The 16,503-nt window shown below is 43.6% G+C and overlaps 1 protein-coding gene across 1 annotated transcript in view; it reads right to left on the bottom strand.

Moving 5' to 3' along the window:
- The window catches only part of LOC138968897 (mdm2-binding protein-like), a 31,765-nt gene extending 15,564 nt beyond the window's left edge, over positions 1 to 16,201 (bottom strand). Inside the window, exons 1-8 of the mRNA XM_070341573.1 lie at positions 16,136 to 16,201; positions 15,472 to 15,644; positions 14,774 to 14,883; positions 14,140 to 14,207; positions 11,370 to 11,418; positions 10,458 to 10,665; positions 9,993 to 10,103; positions 56 to 180 (exon numbers count right to left, since the gene is read on the bottom strand). Of these exons, the coding sequence (XP_070197674.1) occupies positions 56 to 180; positions 9,993 to 10,103; positions 10,458 to 10,665; positions 11,370 to 11,418; positions 14,140 to 14,207; positions 14,774 to 14,883; positions 15,472 to 15,644; positions 16,136 to 16,166 (875 nt within the window). The 5' untranslated portion in view covers positions 16,167 to 16,201. The remainder of the gene's footprint in view (positions 1 to 55; positions 181 to 9,992; positions 10,104 to 10,457; positions 10,666 to 11,369; positions 11,419 to 14,139; positions 14,208 to 14,773; positions 14,884 to 15,471; positions 15,645 to 16,135) is intronic.
- Between the last annotated feature and the right edge of the window lie 302 nt (positions 16,202 to 16,503).

Here is a 16,503-nt window from a genome sequence, read left to right on the forward strand (position 1 = left end):
CACAAATTTCAAAGGAAACACAATTTTTGTTTTATTTTATAAACATGAAGGATACAGTTGCAAGCTGAAGTTGTCAATGAGATAGAGGGGTACAGAAGCCAGACTGACACATGACAGCACTTCCAGGTGTCGTCCAAACACCAGCTCTGATTCTGAATCGGCATCTTCGCAGATCATGCGCTGCACAAAGAAGCAAAAAACATCAGTCACCTTTCACAAGAACTTAGCTTACACTAAATTATTTCTATTAACAACTATCTCTATAACAGAGAAAGAGACCACAATGGATCAATAGATCAAAAGACCTACCCCAAGACAGATATGGTTCAGATAATAGGGACATCCAGCTTCAACCTTCGTCAGACGAACATTCGTCGGTGCCGGTGGTGGGGATTTCCTCTCTATTTTTAACTTTGTGCCTCAATGCGCATGCGCTTGGTTTTTCGCGCCCACCACTGCTTGCCGAAGACCGGGATCTGCGTGGTGAAAAAGGCGTGTTTGACGAACCTCAATCAGCAATCTTCGTGAGTACTTTTAGTCCTTTTCATAATGTTAAAGACATCCGACACCAATTAAACAACCGTTAAAAATCGCCAATAATTTGCCTGATATATCTTTAAAGTCTGACAAAACAAATGTGTTAAAATCAGAGAAATCGATCGTTGCGTTTTTAAGATACAGCCTCATGAATATGTTGACATTTCACGTTTTTTTGTAAATCAGGGTAGGCTATTGGATATGGGATCTAACTGATTAATTAAAATCACAAATACTTGTTTTTGTATGTGGCGTAAATACCGACTTTGTGCACATAAATATGATGGGTTTTGTTACGAATAAGTGTTTCCATTCTTGGCGCAACACTTCAAAAACATTGCTTAATAATCGTTGGAGTTGTAACTGAAACAAAGCATGGGCGACCGCTCAATCGCTGAGCGCAGCTAGAGGTGTTCGACCCAAGCATACGGATAGGCATAGAAATTAGAGCGCTTACCTCTCACGCTAGCATAAGGCGTATGGCTGCCAGTCGGGGCGACATTATTATTAATATTATATTATTAGTATTACCATTATTGTTGTTTTTGTTGTTGTACTTGCTGCTGTTGTTGTTGTTGCCTGTGTAATTGTAATGTGTTTGTATTATTTTTTTTTTTTATACAGGGTGACCCAAAAAAAGAGTACCCAAACAAAACGTCATAAATTGAACAAAAATAAAGCAATCTTCATAAATTTTATTTACACACACAAGTAGCCTCTGCATGATTTGCACAGAAAATTTTAGCATTCTAGCTTGTCTTTCAGGAAAGTTATGCTCATTCTACAGAACATGCTCCAAACGCCGCTGCAGGCAAACTTGAACTCGCCGCGCAAAGTTATCAATCACCCGCACACACTCCTGTTGCGAGATTCCGCGAATGGTTGTTGTGATGGCTCTCTTGAGTTCTGTGATTGTCTGTGGGTTGTTCCTGTAGATGTTGTCTTTCAGGAACCCCCAAAGATAGAAATCGCGCTGACCGAAGTGTTTCTGGAACTGTACTTGCACATCTCTGTATGATTTTGTGCGAAAATAAGTCTCTATGCAAAAGGTCCGTTGATCATTAGTATAGTTCATTGTGAGAACAGCTTTTATTTCATCCAACCATGCAGTGGATTAGCTTGACTCACCTCAAAAAGAAAGAAAAAAAAGTTAAAATTGACAAAGTTATTCAATTTTGTTTGGGTACTCTTTTTTTTGGGTCACCCTGTACATGAGAAATGATTGCATGTTGTTTTTATGTTGTTTTCATTTATATGTTTTATATCTATAAAAACGCTATAAAAGTGAAAGAAACGGGCGCATGAGAGGAGATCTCCCCATAGCCCGTGAATGCATTACCCAAACTACAAACAGCTGTGTCAGATGTATCATGGACTAGTCAAACGCTAGTGACAAATGACGAAAACAATGTACCTGTAGGACTTTGTCGAATGTGAAATGCAATGAATCACGTGAAAGAAGCTTGACGGGGTTTCGCACCCATTAATTATAATCAGAAACGCTTAAGTGTGTGTGTGTGTGTGTGTCTTTGTGTGTTTTGGGATAAATTGTTAGTTTGTCTTTTGAGCACTAACACGTATTTATGTGTGAAGTGTTTTTACCGTGTGCTTTTCTGACATTGCTATTGTATAATAGCCAGCAAAAGTGACGGTCATGATGGTAAATTGAGATCAGTTGCATAATTTTCATAAATGCATGTCCACTTTTATCAATCGATCGAGCAGTTGTAATGATAAGATGCTCAAGATAGAAAAAACACAGACTGAATCAACCGCAATGCATATACAATAAACTAAAAAAATCTAGCCAGGCAAAACTGATGCTACACCAATATTGCACTGTTGCAGTTGAAGAAGAAAATGCAATTATCTATATGATGTGTGGTAGGTAAAAGCAGTTGAACCAAGTGTGAATATCTTACCATTGAGTTGATATATCAACATGCCTTTAGAAAAACACGCATGTGCATCACACATAGTCACACACACACGCGTGCGAGCGCGCACGCATTCACGCACAAACACACACGGATACACGCATGCACAAATACACATGCACGCACTGACGCACGCATAGACAAACACACACACATTCACACACACACGCACACACGTTTCTGATGATAATCGTTGGGTGGGAAACCCAGTCCATTTATATCCGTTTTAAATTTGCATAATTGAAAATTTTTATCTAAATTTTAATTTGATTATATACTTACCCAACTCACATACAGCAATTTACTTCAGTTTAGTGCTAGGACGCTGAATAGCATCGCCTTGGTAACAAGGGGAGGTCACCCTAAAAAAGAGCTACCTTGACCCCTTAACAGGACAAAGTCACACGTGACTTCCTGACCTTGCCGCCATCTTTGAATCATTCAATCGAAAGCGAACATAGAAAAATTTCCCTCTTTTTTAGGAGAAAACCCCCATAAAACCCCAAAAGCGGGGCAGGAGGGCGGGTATCCACTATGTGAGTTGGGTAAGTATATAATCAAATTAAAATTTAGATAAAAATTTTCAATTAAATTACATATCTTATCCCAACTCACATACAGCAGAATGCTAATGAAGGAGGTGGGAAAACAAAATTCCACTTGTCCAGCAGCGACAATGGCTGGTAGGGAGCTACTGCCACCATGACGAGTGCTGGCCACATCTCGCAGGTAAAAGTTGATGCAAACGCCCTGCGATTTCCAGTAGGCAGCGTCTAAGACCTCTGCCAGCACGCCTGAGCGGAGGACTGCCAGAGAAGTAGCCCAGGCTCTGGCTTCATGAGTTCTTGACAACTTCATAGGAAGGACAGAATGCCCAATCCCAACTTGTCTGTGCCACCACGCATACCCTTCTTTAATAAGCGTAGAGACCCATCTTACCAAAGTGACCCGCGACAAGTCCTTGCTCCTTTCAGTGTCAACTGAGATGAAGAGCAGTTTTTGGTCCCTAGACCTAATGGGCGTGGTACGGGATAAGTAGCTGGTAAGAGTACGAACAGGACAATTGACCATAGCAGGGTCACCAGAAGCAAGAATCCTACTTAAAGGAGGAATGCGAATAACAGAGGAGGACAGACCTTGTTTTTGGTTTTGGCAAGGAACTCCGGCCAAAATCTTAAAACAAAAGAGCCATAGCTCTCAAAAGAAATATCCTTAGCCAGGCCTGAAAGAGCGTGCACCTCACCGCCTCCACGGGCAGAGGCTAACAAAACGAGGAACAAGGCTTTACGAGTCAAGTTAGCTAAGCTCGCTGAAGCTAAAGGTTCGAAATCCGAAGAGGCTAGAAACTTGAGTACCAAAAAATAAGTCCCCGCGGGAAGAGGGGACTTAGCCTTCATAAAACCAATCGCTGCCCCCTTAAGAACACTAGCAATTACACCGCCCAGGTTAATGCTATGCCCTAATTGCTTCAGAGTAGAAGAAATGGCTGAGCGCCTGACTCTCAAAAAAGAAGGAGCCAAGCCCTGAGCAGCCAAACACGAGAGATGATTTGCTACATGCATAGAGCGAGGTGAAGTAGCAGTAACTCCATTCTCCGAGCACCACTTTGTCCAGGCTGACCAGTGTGACGCATAAACAGTGCTGGTCGATTCCCTGTGGGCCTTTTGGACAAAGCCTAAAGTAGCGTCTGAGGAGCCAGAACGGCGCAGCGACCTAGAAAGAATGGAGGGCTGTCTGCGAGGCGAATGAGGACGGGGAACCAATGTTGGCTGGGCCACCAAGGGGCCACCAACACCAAGCAAGGCTGTCCCCGCTCCGCCTTCCTGAGAACCTTTCCCAAGAGATGAAACGGGGGGAAAGCATAGGCTCAGACGCGACCAGTTTACTTCGAGGGCGTCTGTTTCCCTCCCCTCTGGGTCTGGAAAGGGGGAGATAAAGACCTGAAGCCTGCAGGAGAATCTTGTCACAAACAGATCGACTGTAGGCTTGCTGAAATGCCACCCAGACGTTGTAGGACCTGATGAGTCAGAGTCTACTCCGTGTGCATCGTCACTACGGGCAACTGAAGTAGTCCGCAAGAACGTTGAGTATGCCTGGGACGTACTTCGCTGACAACAGAATAAGGTGCTGGCTGCCCCAGGCAAGAATCTGACCTGACCTGACAGAAAGAGGGAGAGACAAAGTGCCTCCCTGTTTGTTGAAATAGGCCGCCATGGTCGTGTTGTCTGTGCGAACCCCAATTTGTTCGTTCCTGACCATAGACAGAAACGATTGGAGTCCCAGGAAAACAGCCTCTAACTCTAGGGCATTAATGTGCCCCCCACTCTGCGTCTCGTTCCACAGACCTGACGCAGTGTGAACAGAAAGATGGGCACCCCAGCCCTCCATAGACGCATCTGTGAACAGAAACTCGTCCGGGGGGGGCAAACGAGATTGGCACTCCCTGTGAAATCCCAGGGAGCAGCCACTGCCTCGTTGTGTGCCGAAACCAGCTTTCAAGAGAGACTACTGTCTCCCAGCCCTGAAGAGAAGGCTTCCACAGCGAACTCAGGGCAGCCTGAAATGGCCGCTTGTGGACTCTGCCTAAGGGCACAAGAGTGGCCATCGATTCCATTTGGCCAAGAAGAGAGGTCAGAACACGTACAGCCGCTCTCTTTATCAAGGACAGAGTACGAAACAGACTTTGCAACCTGTCCACCCTTCTCTGTGAAGGGCGTACCCGCCAATCGACGGTGTATGTCTTTGCGTGTGGAAGAAAAACAACCCCAATGCTAAAAACGTCTGTGCCAAACCTAGGCTTAGCCACATGATGGTGTTAGTTCTTTCCGTAACCTCTTAGAAAGAAAAGCTGAAACTAAGGAATTCCTGCGAGTCCTTTGTGCTGCGCAGCGAAAGTCGCTGACAGAAGCCACTGCCTCAAGAGGTAGGCTTAGCCGGAAAAGTTCCGACTGAGAGGTTACGAGCAATGGCTCAGTGAGCCTAAAAATTTAGTCAGAATGTGAGCCCATAATTTGGACATGTTCTGGCGACTTGTCAGAAACCAAAGCTTATGACCCTGATGAGAAAGCGCAATTCCGTAAGCCGTAAAAGCTGAGAAAGTTTTAACAGCTTGCCTTGTTTTTCACCACAGAGGCAAAAAACAAAAATTGAGGCCTTAGCAACTTCACCCTAGAGGGTGAAAAAAAAGAGGTATGCCGCACCAAAGATGGGCGTACATACCGCGAAGCTGCCTAAGGCAGAGGGTTTAACCCAATGTGTGTTTGCTTAGCTCCGTATCTTGCCTAAATAAAGGCCAAACGTGGCCAGCCGACGCAGATCACAGCTTCTCCCAGAAGATGAACCACAAAAAGCAAAGAGCGGAGTAGATCCGCCTCTTGTTTGCAACCTGAGCCAAGCAATTTGCCAAGAAAAGCGCTGGGAGGCTCCGCTGTTCAAAAGACTTTAGCCAAAGCAGCTAGAAGCGACATGACATCCTTCTCCCGTGCGTCACGACGAAACTCGAAGTTAACAAGAGCAGAGAAGATAGAGCTCTATAAAAAAATCTTGCAAAGTTTCCTAAACAGAGGATAACTTGAAAAGATCATGTGCTTATTCCCCCAGAGACAAGAAAGAGGACTCAGTAGAACATACTGTTCTACTGTAGCCGTCTTCCTTACCAGAATAGTGACAACTTTCTCTACCGCATCGTCACGAAACCTGAATGGGTCTAATGACGACGCGATCAATCTCGACAGAGATCTCTGCAAAGTCTCAAAGAGAGACGATAACTCAAGCAAGCGTAAGCCAGTTACTCCAAAGACAAAAGAGAATTCTCCGAAAACGGGACTACTCTGTCTCTGCTGTATCATCTTGCCTAAGGACTGCAAGTTCTGGAAAAGTGGAACGAGGCAAGGCAAACGAGCCAATCAAATTGACTGAATTATGCAGCAGTGTAAACCTCTTAGCCAAACCAGCAGGCAAAGCTGAGGCTAAAAACAAAGAAGCACGGTAAGGCTGCGCTGAATCAGGAGCCAGACCTTGTGCTGTTAACCACGGTACAGCGTGAAACGCACCGCCATACTGCCCAGTAGTCAGTAGCATAGACAGCTCAAACGCTACCAACGGGAATTTCCGAAAACGGGAATTTCCGAAAACGGAACTGCTGTTTCCAGTCCTTCGCAGAACGGGAATCCCCCAAAGCGGAAGGAGGTTGGGCAACAAGCCTACAAGTGTTGCCGCACCCTCCTCGAACTACCTTGAAGTAACTTCCGCCGCCAAAGCCAGTGCTAGCGGAAGTTCAACCAGTACACGGAAGTTGGCATCTTAGTCAACCTGAACAGAAGCACCAAAATCCGACTCATAATCCCGCACATCCGTGCAACAAGGCAACGAACTTCCGCCCTGACTACAATAGTCAGGCGAAGCGTCACCCAGAAGAGACGACACACGAGGGATGCGATACCCAAGCAGTGTGTCCCTAGGGACTGCTTTCCTGCCCAGAGGGCGGAAGCGGGGAATGTCACCCCCTCCTCAAAATACCGTGAAGCCACTTCCTCCGCTAAAGCCAGAGCTTGCGGAAGCTTAGTCGGTATGCGGAAGTTGACATCTTCGTCACCCTGGACGGAAGTGCCAAAATCCGACTCGTAGTCCCTCACTTCCGTGAAGTCAGGCAAGACACTTCCGCCGTGACTACCATAGTCCGACGAAGTGTCGCCCGGAAGAGACGCCCACGAGGGATTTTATACCCAAGCGGTACGTCCCTAGGGACTGCTTCCTGCCTGAAAGGCGGAAGCGGGGAAAGCTGTGAAAGCTGTGCTGCCGCACCCACTGTTCCTCTAGGGAGTGTAGGAGGACGCACTTCCCCTGTTCGGTCAGAGACCGACTCTGTTCGACCGAACGCGTGTCTGGGCTTTTCCCTCGATCTAGACGTTCACTCAATCGGAACGACGTAGACCTAGGGCCTAAGCTTTCGCGCACACGAACCGGTGTGGCTACTCTCTCCAAACACGCACTTCGTTTTGGCCGGAGAACCCGGTTACTGGCGAAGTATAAATACCTTGATCGTCGTCAGTCCAAGAGGCCTGGGAACGCAGCAGGGAAACACCACGGCTGCCCTCAAACGAGGCGTGAACGTCGGCGGACGTAAAAGTGGAGGAAGGCGGAACACACACCCTGGCAAGGGAACGCACACCTCCCACACCGGAAGGCAAAGACACATCTCAGCCTTGGTAGACGAAAAACTCGGCTGAAAGAGAGGATATCTAAGCACTCAAGGAGTGCAAAATAGCATAAACATCCTGCTTCTCGCTAACAGGGCCTGAACCGGACAAGACCGGTGAAGCAGCTGAAGGCAAACTAGGCATAGCCGGAGAATCAGGTAAGTCTATCGCACATCAAACGAGGATTTAGTCAAGGATCTGTGACTTTAATCAAAGCTTAACATGCCGAACTCTACGACTTACGAGAAGGCTTCTTTGTGGGAGAAGGCTCGGCCACCGACTTAGCATTTTTATTCTTTCCTTATCCGACATGGCGAACGGAAAAAATGTAAACAAAGCTAAGTATTCGACCAAACCTAAGTCACAAAACGATAACAAACGACAAAAAAGCTCACCCAAACACACAGTAGGAGCAGAGGGACCGTGTGCAAGTACCAAGGCAGGGTCTGACAAAGGCAGAAGTCAGACAAACCGGCTGAAAGCCGGAGCAAAATCAAAACACGTCTGTAGACACGGACCGCTGAAGATGGAATGATTCAAAGATGGCGGCAAGGTCAGGAAGTCACGTGTGACTTTGTCCTGTTAAGGGGTCAAGGTAGCTCTTTTTTAGGGTGACCTCCCCTTGTTACCAAGGCGATGCTATTCAGCGTCCTAGCACTAAACTGAAGTAAATTGCTGTATGTGAGTTGGGATAAGATATGTAATTTAATAAGTCGTACATAAAGAGTACACAAAGAGGTTATTTCATGTGAGAAGAAAAACAACAAACGAGATTGCGAATGATGCACCATATCCATCGCAAAATACATCAACGATAAAATCTACCTCTCTCTCTCTTTCTCTCTCTCTATTCAAAACAATTTTAACGGGTGAGGGAACATCTTTGGAAGAGATGTAAGCCATATATAATAAGCCAAGAAGAAGGAAATACATATTATTTCATATACATTTTTATCCGTTTTCGATTTGTGTATGAATAACAAAGAACAGCATAGCAACATCTTGTAGCAGGCGTAATGTCGACTTCATGAAATATTCTCTTTTTGTGTTTGCTATATTCGCCCGAACATAGGATAAACTGAACAAACAATCTTCACTGTCGTGTATGTCATCAGGACATAATGTTTGCGAGCAGTTGTTATTACTTTGGACTGTAAAGAACAGTTTCAGAAATTGTAATTGGTTGTCGATGCTACGTCTATAAACTAATGAGAACAACGAAACAAAAACGTTATTCGTTTTAAAACTTTGAAATAGAAATTCTGTTGTTGAAAATCATAAAAAATACGCTCATCACATGTAATTATTACACACACACACACACACACACACACACACACACACACACACACACACACACACACACACATGCGCACGCGCGCGCACGCACACACATATACACATACTCACACACAAACATACATATACACATACAGACACCCACACAGACACGCTACAGACACACACACATACACATACACCTGCAAACACAGAAACGAACACGCACTCACAACCACGCACAAAGAATGAAAAATTCTTGGCAAGCATAGTGACCGAGACTTGTAATAGGTGGAACGTCTTGGACCAGAAACATGGACTTTCTTTTACGTGTTCCGTGACGTTATTGTAGGTTTGACGTCATAATGACACAGGAGCAAAAGAAAAAGATGAAGGACACGAGGGCAAGCAAACTCATTTGTTTTAGGGGATCATGAAAACAGGGGGAGGTAAGGCCCGGAAGATAAGAGTTACGGAACTTGTTCGCAATCGTCACTACGCTGTGCATTGATCGGTGTCGGATCCTTTTAAAAATATGTTTTATGTGCACAGTGTTAAAGTTTAATATCTTTACGACGCTTCTGTGGACTGTGCATTTGTAAACTGTTCATTTTGGAGGCCTAGTGCATGAACACGGATACCCACACAAAACTCAGAACTTGAGTCGACGGGCGACATATCCTGCCACTGCCGCGTGTGGTTCGCTTTTCAGAATTTATTTTTTCAGTGTTGCTTGTGTACCCAGCATATTCAGATGTCTAGAATATTCCGATAAAAAAGACTCGTCATATATAACACTACTCGTCATCACTGTTTCGAAAAACAGACAAACGCGCACGAAGAACTTCGCGTAGACCTGGACCGAAATTGGAAAGTGGTGACCGTGACGGGATGTGACGTTACCACTTCAACAAACTCGCGAAGATCGGAACTCACGAACTTTTGACGAAGGCAAATCTGGATGTCTCTAATTTTCGAAAGTAGAAAACCCCATTAGAAGCACAGAAGAAATTCACAATATTTAAAGCAAGCTGAAGTTTACCTTCTTTGTTGGTTTTTGTTTCCAAAAGTGCAGGGTTTGCATCTTCTCTCTCATTCGACAAAGATCACTGCACTCCAGAGAGACTCCTGATTGCACAAATCCCCTCTCCGACTGAACAATAAAAAGCAGAAAAGAACATTAACTTCATTTATATTATTCCACACTTGTGTGGTGTCAGACTGGATGCAAACTGCGGCCATTCTTTTGCATACACTCCAGACACTCCCTTGAGCTCAAGCGCCATGTAAGAAACACCAAAGATATCCCAATTCATATGAACACGACATAAACCATACAAATCTTCTATGTAATCAATCATAAAACACACACAAACATGCTTTCTAAAACATATACGCACAGGCACGATTTCAAATGTATGAACTTTTAAATCTGACTCTTAATTTGTGCTCTCTAAATCATAGTGCATGAATTGCACAAGAGATTAAACAAAGTAATGAAACCTACAGGCCACATGAGAACACCTCTCCACAGAGGTAATGCAGCAAGAGATAGCTGATCTGGAGAAAGGATTGTGGCATGAAGAAAAGATGCGATCAGTGGCACAACACTGTCTTCCTCTCTCACATCCGCATCTTCTGCAATGACTGTCATCCCTGCTCCATGCCACTCTCGCAAACGCATCAAAGACCCAAGGGTATGGGCACAGTTGGAGCTGAAATTTAAGAAAAAAGAGTTACAAACAGGGAGAGAAGAGCCCCCCCCCCCCCCCCCCTGAAAAAAACCACCAAAAAACCCAACCCCACATGTTTAAAGAGTAAGTCCTACAAAAACTCTGATATTATCAGATCTTCAGAAAGACGTAGCCCTGAATTTGAAACTTACAAGTTACACACCTGATGAACAGCTGCGAAAAGGTCTTGAAAGTAAAAGACTGTTTAATGGGAATATGTAAAACACAGGTAGATTGCTTAAACTAAAGGCACTGTACTGCCAAATTAAATCACTCTCACGAATGTGGCCTTTTAAAAACATACACAGCCCAGTTTTGTTCCTAGACTAAGAGGACAATAGGTCATTTGGACCTGGACTGAAAATATCTATAGGTCAAAATGTCCTGGCTACAAAAACAACAGTTCAATTAGAAGACCTCCTACATGTCAAAACTATCGGAAAGCTGACCCGCAAGGGATAGAATTAGAACACTCACAATCAAAAAAGTATGCGTCTATGACCGAAGGCTGAGGCCTGGGAACAACTTTGACTGCCAGTTTAGGTAGACTCTTATTTTGAATAACATTTTTAAACGCACAGAGAGCAGAAACTCTGTAGCTCTCTGACCAATAGATGTTGCTTGATTTGTGATCAATATTACAATTACATTCCATTCATACTCTTGTACAATTGTGTTCTGTATACCTTCCCTTTTCAAGCTTTGGGTTGATGATGAAAATGTCCAAAGTGAAACCTGCAGCAGAGTCAGAGACAGATCATTATTAGGGTACCCGACAGAGCCACACAAGAGTCCGGGAGGTCGTTCTGGGCTGGCCCAGAATGACACATCCCCCCAAACCTTTGAGATACATAGATGCATACATTTCGTCATCTGAAGTCCTAATGTACTTATTCTTGAAGTTTGAAGGGAAGCGTCGAAACTTTTTTCTTTTTTTTAAAAATAAAGTTAAAGGTTTTTTTCTCGATTTTTTTTTCTTTTTCAGTATCATTCTTCCACGAAATATTGTCCACATTTACATTTAATTTGTTTTTAAAGGTCTTAAAGTACTTAATCTTGAAGTTTGAAAGGGGGGTCAAGGCTGACTGGCCTAGTGTGCTGCTACTTTTTCTCTTTTCCTTGTGCAAACTACAAATCGGTTTATCTAGTTAGATAAATGGATGTGCATAAGCACGAGCTTGGTTTTGTGATTATATCTGCGGCTTTTTTGTGTGTACGCCATGTATGCAGATTGTGTAGGTATATTAGTATTCATGTGTGAGTGCATGTGTATGTGTGTGTGTTGTATGTATGTGTGTGCGCCTGTCTGTATGCGTGTGTGTGTGAACGTATGTCTGTGTGTATCTGTGCATGTGTGTGGTGATAGCATGTGTGTGTGTATGCGCACGCGTATGTGCGTGCGCACGCGTGTGTGTGTGCGTGACTGCATGGATTTAAACGATGAATTTGCTTTTTTACTCCTGTTCTTTTGTGTCTTAATGCTTGTATTTTGGTTCTGTACATGTGTATAATAATGTCATTGTAAAGCGCTTAGAGCTTCTAGGTAAGCGCTCTATAAGTTTGCATTATTATTATTATTATTATTAGTCAGATTTGACCTGGGCTAGCTGATTTTGACCGGGAGCCCAGAATGACCCCCCCCCCCCCCCCCCAAAACTTGTGGAGATGCATAGATGCATTCATTTATGCGTACATTTTGTTTTAAAAGGTCCTAGTGTACTTATTTTTGAAGTTTCAAAGGAAGCGTCAAAACTTTTTTTATTTTTTTTATTAGATCATTTTTCCAACAGATTTTGTGCACACATACATATATTTCGTTTTAAAAGGTCCTAACGTACTTATTCTTAAAGTTTGAAGGGGGGGTCAAAACTGACTGGGGGGGGGGGGGGGGGGGGTCAAAATTGGCTAGCCCAGAATGACCTCCCGGTCAAAATCAGCTAGCCCAGAGTGACCTCCCGGTCAAAACTGACTATGTGTCAGAATGGCCTGTTGCACCAGTCCCTAGCCCATTTCAGGTCTTCTCTAGCAGCCGGCAGCCAGCTGTCTACATCCCCATCCCCCCCCCCCCCCCCCACACACATTTTCATTTTTTATTTTCATACAAAGCCGGGTTTTCCCATGTAACATGCCCCTAATGGCTTTGCCGTGAGGGCGTAAAATTTACATTTTCTTCTTCTTCGCCACACAAGAGTACAATAAATTCATGATTGACTAGAATGAATACCCGCTTCGCCGGGTAGCCGGCTTCGCCGGGAAGAAGTACTTAGAGCCGTACGCCGGCTTTGCCGGGTCCGAACAATGGACCCGCCAAGCTTAGGTCCCTCCCAGATTCGTGGAATGGGAACAGCACGAAAATGATTCAGTGGCCATAATGCCATTCCTGACCATATCGAGTCCCATCCTTGTCGACGAATGTAACCGTGTTAATCACCTTTGGAGGCGAACTCCACTCAAACAGGACTGAGCAAGTTATGGCTTCTCAAAGGAAGGCCAGTACATAAATTTACACAAAAGCCGCCAGACCACATCACAAACAGAACTGAACAATGCACAGGTGTTGCTCACATAGAGACACACACACACACACACACACACACACACAAAAACACAGAGAAGCCGTATCTATAGAGAGATAGATGACAGTGTATTTTTCGCGTGGCTATAAATTGATTCGACCTTTGCACTTTTACAGTGAGGATAATTTACGGGTCCAATTTACGTTCTGGACACTGCGTTGACCTTCTAAAAATAGTAACAGTAACAGAACGCCGGGAATATCCGAAGACGCTCCACTCACACTATAGTGCACCATACGAAGGAAGGGAGGTAAACGCTGAAAACCTGGAGAATATGAGAAGATAAGGAAGAGTTACTTATAATGGTGAAATGAACACAAAAACCAAAATCGATTCAGCGCTGCGCGCTGAGAGCACGTGTTGAAATATCTCATCGATGATATTGTGTCCGGGGTGTAGCTGAATACGGTGTCCAAATTTGAAAAAGATCCACCGAGAACTTTGGCTTTGGTGTGTCGGTATGGGGGCCCGGGTAGCTGAGGTGGAACCAAAATAGCTGAGGTGGAACCAAAATCGGTTCAGCGCTGCGCGCTGAGAGCACGTGTTGAAATATCTCATCGATGAGGTTGTGTCCGGGGTCTCTCTGAATAAGCCCACCAAATTTGAAGCAGATCCATCGAGAACTTTGGCCGTGCATGGCGAATACACAAATACACAGACACACACACAGACACACAAGTCGTATATATATATAGATGATTCATACTTCCAAAATACTTCTGTGCACTACACATAATGTGAGTGTACATATATACAGACATACACACACAAGGAGACACACATACACTGACATAGTCACAGACAAACACGAGCTCACAGAGACATGTGATGTATACATGTTGTGTACTAAAACAAATGACCATATAATAATAATCATTACCAGAGTAAGGCAGATCATCAGCCAGATTATGAATGTATTCAGATAGCTTCCTGGTCTTCTGTGCAGTGCTGAAAATGTAAAAAGGTTTTGGTTGTTGAAACAAAAAGGATAACTCTCTCTCCTTATCATAAATTTAAGCAATTCTGCTTTGACAATTACTGACTAACATTTTTGAACAACCAGTCTACAGATAAACAATCTTAGGCCAAAAGTGCTTGTTAATGTTACTGTTAAATGAAAAAAATCCACAGAATACAAATTGCTGGAAACTATACAAATTAACAGAACAGTCCCACAATGTGTTACCTGTTATGGGATGAAAGCCAATTTGGTTTTTACATGCATGGATACATGTATCATTATTATTTATGTATCTCACTGTCTAACGTACAGTGATACCTGTAATGAAAGGACACCCTTGGGAAAGTGTCCCTACATTGCAGGTGGTCTGACATGACAGGTATATTTTGGTCAAGCTAATAGACAAAGGGACAACAGAATGTGTCCTTACAATTTCATGGGATTGGGAGGTATCCTCTCATTGGAGAGGCTTCACAATCACATCACAGGTATCACTGTAGTGTAAACATGATGCAAGTAGATGTATAACCTGCAAATGCAAAAATAATATTACCAAGATTCCTGATGTGCGATGGGCGCTTCTATCTGCTGAAGTCTTGCTCCCAAATCAACAGACTCAAGTGGTTCCCACTCCCCGTTTTGGTCAATGCCATCAATCAAGAACTGCAAAGAGCACAGAAAATGTCAATACCAATCTCTGAAATCATTTTGGGCAAATGATTTTTTTGTTATACCATAATACGATGGAACCTCTATTTCAAGACAAGACCGTTATAAATTTAAGACTCCATGAGTCACCCTACAATGGAACTTCCGTTTTAATTTAAGGCCCCTCAATTTAAGAGCCTCGCTCTTTTAAATTTAAGATTCCTGTTTCAGTGTTTGTCAGAGGTTCTGCTCATAACCTATGTAAATTAACCCCCATTTTAACTAGTTAAAGACTCCCTCCTTCTTAAGACCTGATTTTCTCAGATTTTTGGAGCTCTTAAAAGGGGGGGTTCCACTGTACCAGTATTAAACTTTTAAAGCCTTATTTTCTGAGACGATGTCAGTATGTTCACCTCCGTTACAAACAAGACTCCCTCTCTGTAAATTAACTTTATTAAGACTCAGATTTCTTAGATTTTTACACACACACACACACACACAGAGTGATACTGATTATACCGATAGTGATACTGAGTGATAGTATGATACACACACAAACAAACACAGTGACATACACTCACACATGCACAGAATTTGATCTACCTCAAAATGCTGGTCAACACAGCAGAAGTTGACCATGTATTTGTCACTTGTGCTGTTAACATCTGCTCCATTCGTGCCCTTATCTTGTCTCTGCTCTTTCACTTTCAGCTGTTCCTTGACTTTTGCATGGTTATTTTCTGCTGCAACCCTAAGATGGTTGAAGTCACTGGCATCTGAAAGTGGAGATATGACACGATTTCCCTTCAACCTCTGATTCACTTGTGACTTCTCTGGGGTAGAACTAGAACTAGTAGACCTACTCCTAGAAGTGCTTATTTTGTGAAACAGAAAGACTTGGATTTGAGACTTGGGCTCAAACTAGTTAAACTCAAAATCAAACCAAAATTCATATGTATAACTTACAGTTACAGTGTATTTGAACAAACTTAGTTTAAGTACGCGCTCTTACATTTGTATGAACTTACAGGTTTGTCATTAGCATGAGACAAACGCTTATTTAATACCAAACGTTGTTAGTGGTGCTGATTTAGCAACAATGAACATGTCTTGGTCAACTTGAAAGTTGAAAACCGAACATCACTTCACAGTCACACCACAGAATGTTGTGCTGTCAAATAAGAAGTTACTTGACACAAATTCTCAATAAATGCGACACATGACATCATAATAAAAATGTCTAAGCAGACAGCCAGTCTGGTCTTACCTAAACCAGAGAGAAAGAGTGTGTAATGCATTCCAACGCGTCCTGCGCACTGCTTTCTCTTCGAAATCAGCGCCATTAGAGTATGTTTACTTCCGGCAGCGAAACTCGCTTCCGGAAAAGCTTGAAGGGCTGGATTTGGGAACCGGACCTTGAATAGAATGCGCTGCTCGTTACATGGTTGCGACTTTAGATGCCCCATTTATAACAGCATAACTTGGTGAAAAGTGGCAATTTTCGAACAGATGGAGGAAAAGCAAGTCGCGTAAGGCGAAATTACTACATGTACATTTAGTCAAGCTGTGGAACTCACAGAATGAAACTGAACGCACTGCATTTTTTTCACAATGACCGTAGTCCGCCGCTTGTGC

Source organism: Littorina saxatilis, linkage group LG1, assembly GCF_037325665.1.
Source record: "Littorina saxatilis isolate snail1 linkage group LG1, US_GU_Lsax_2.0, whole genome shotgun sequence".
Classification (NCBI taxonomy): domain Eukaryota; kingdom Metazoa; phylum Mollusca; class Gastropoda; order Littorinimorpha; family Littorinidae; genus Littorina; species Littorina saxatilis.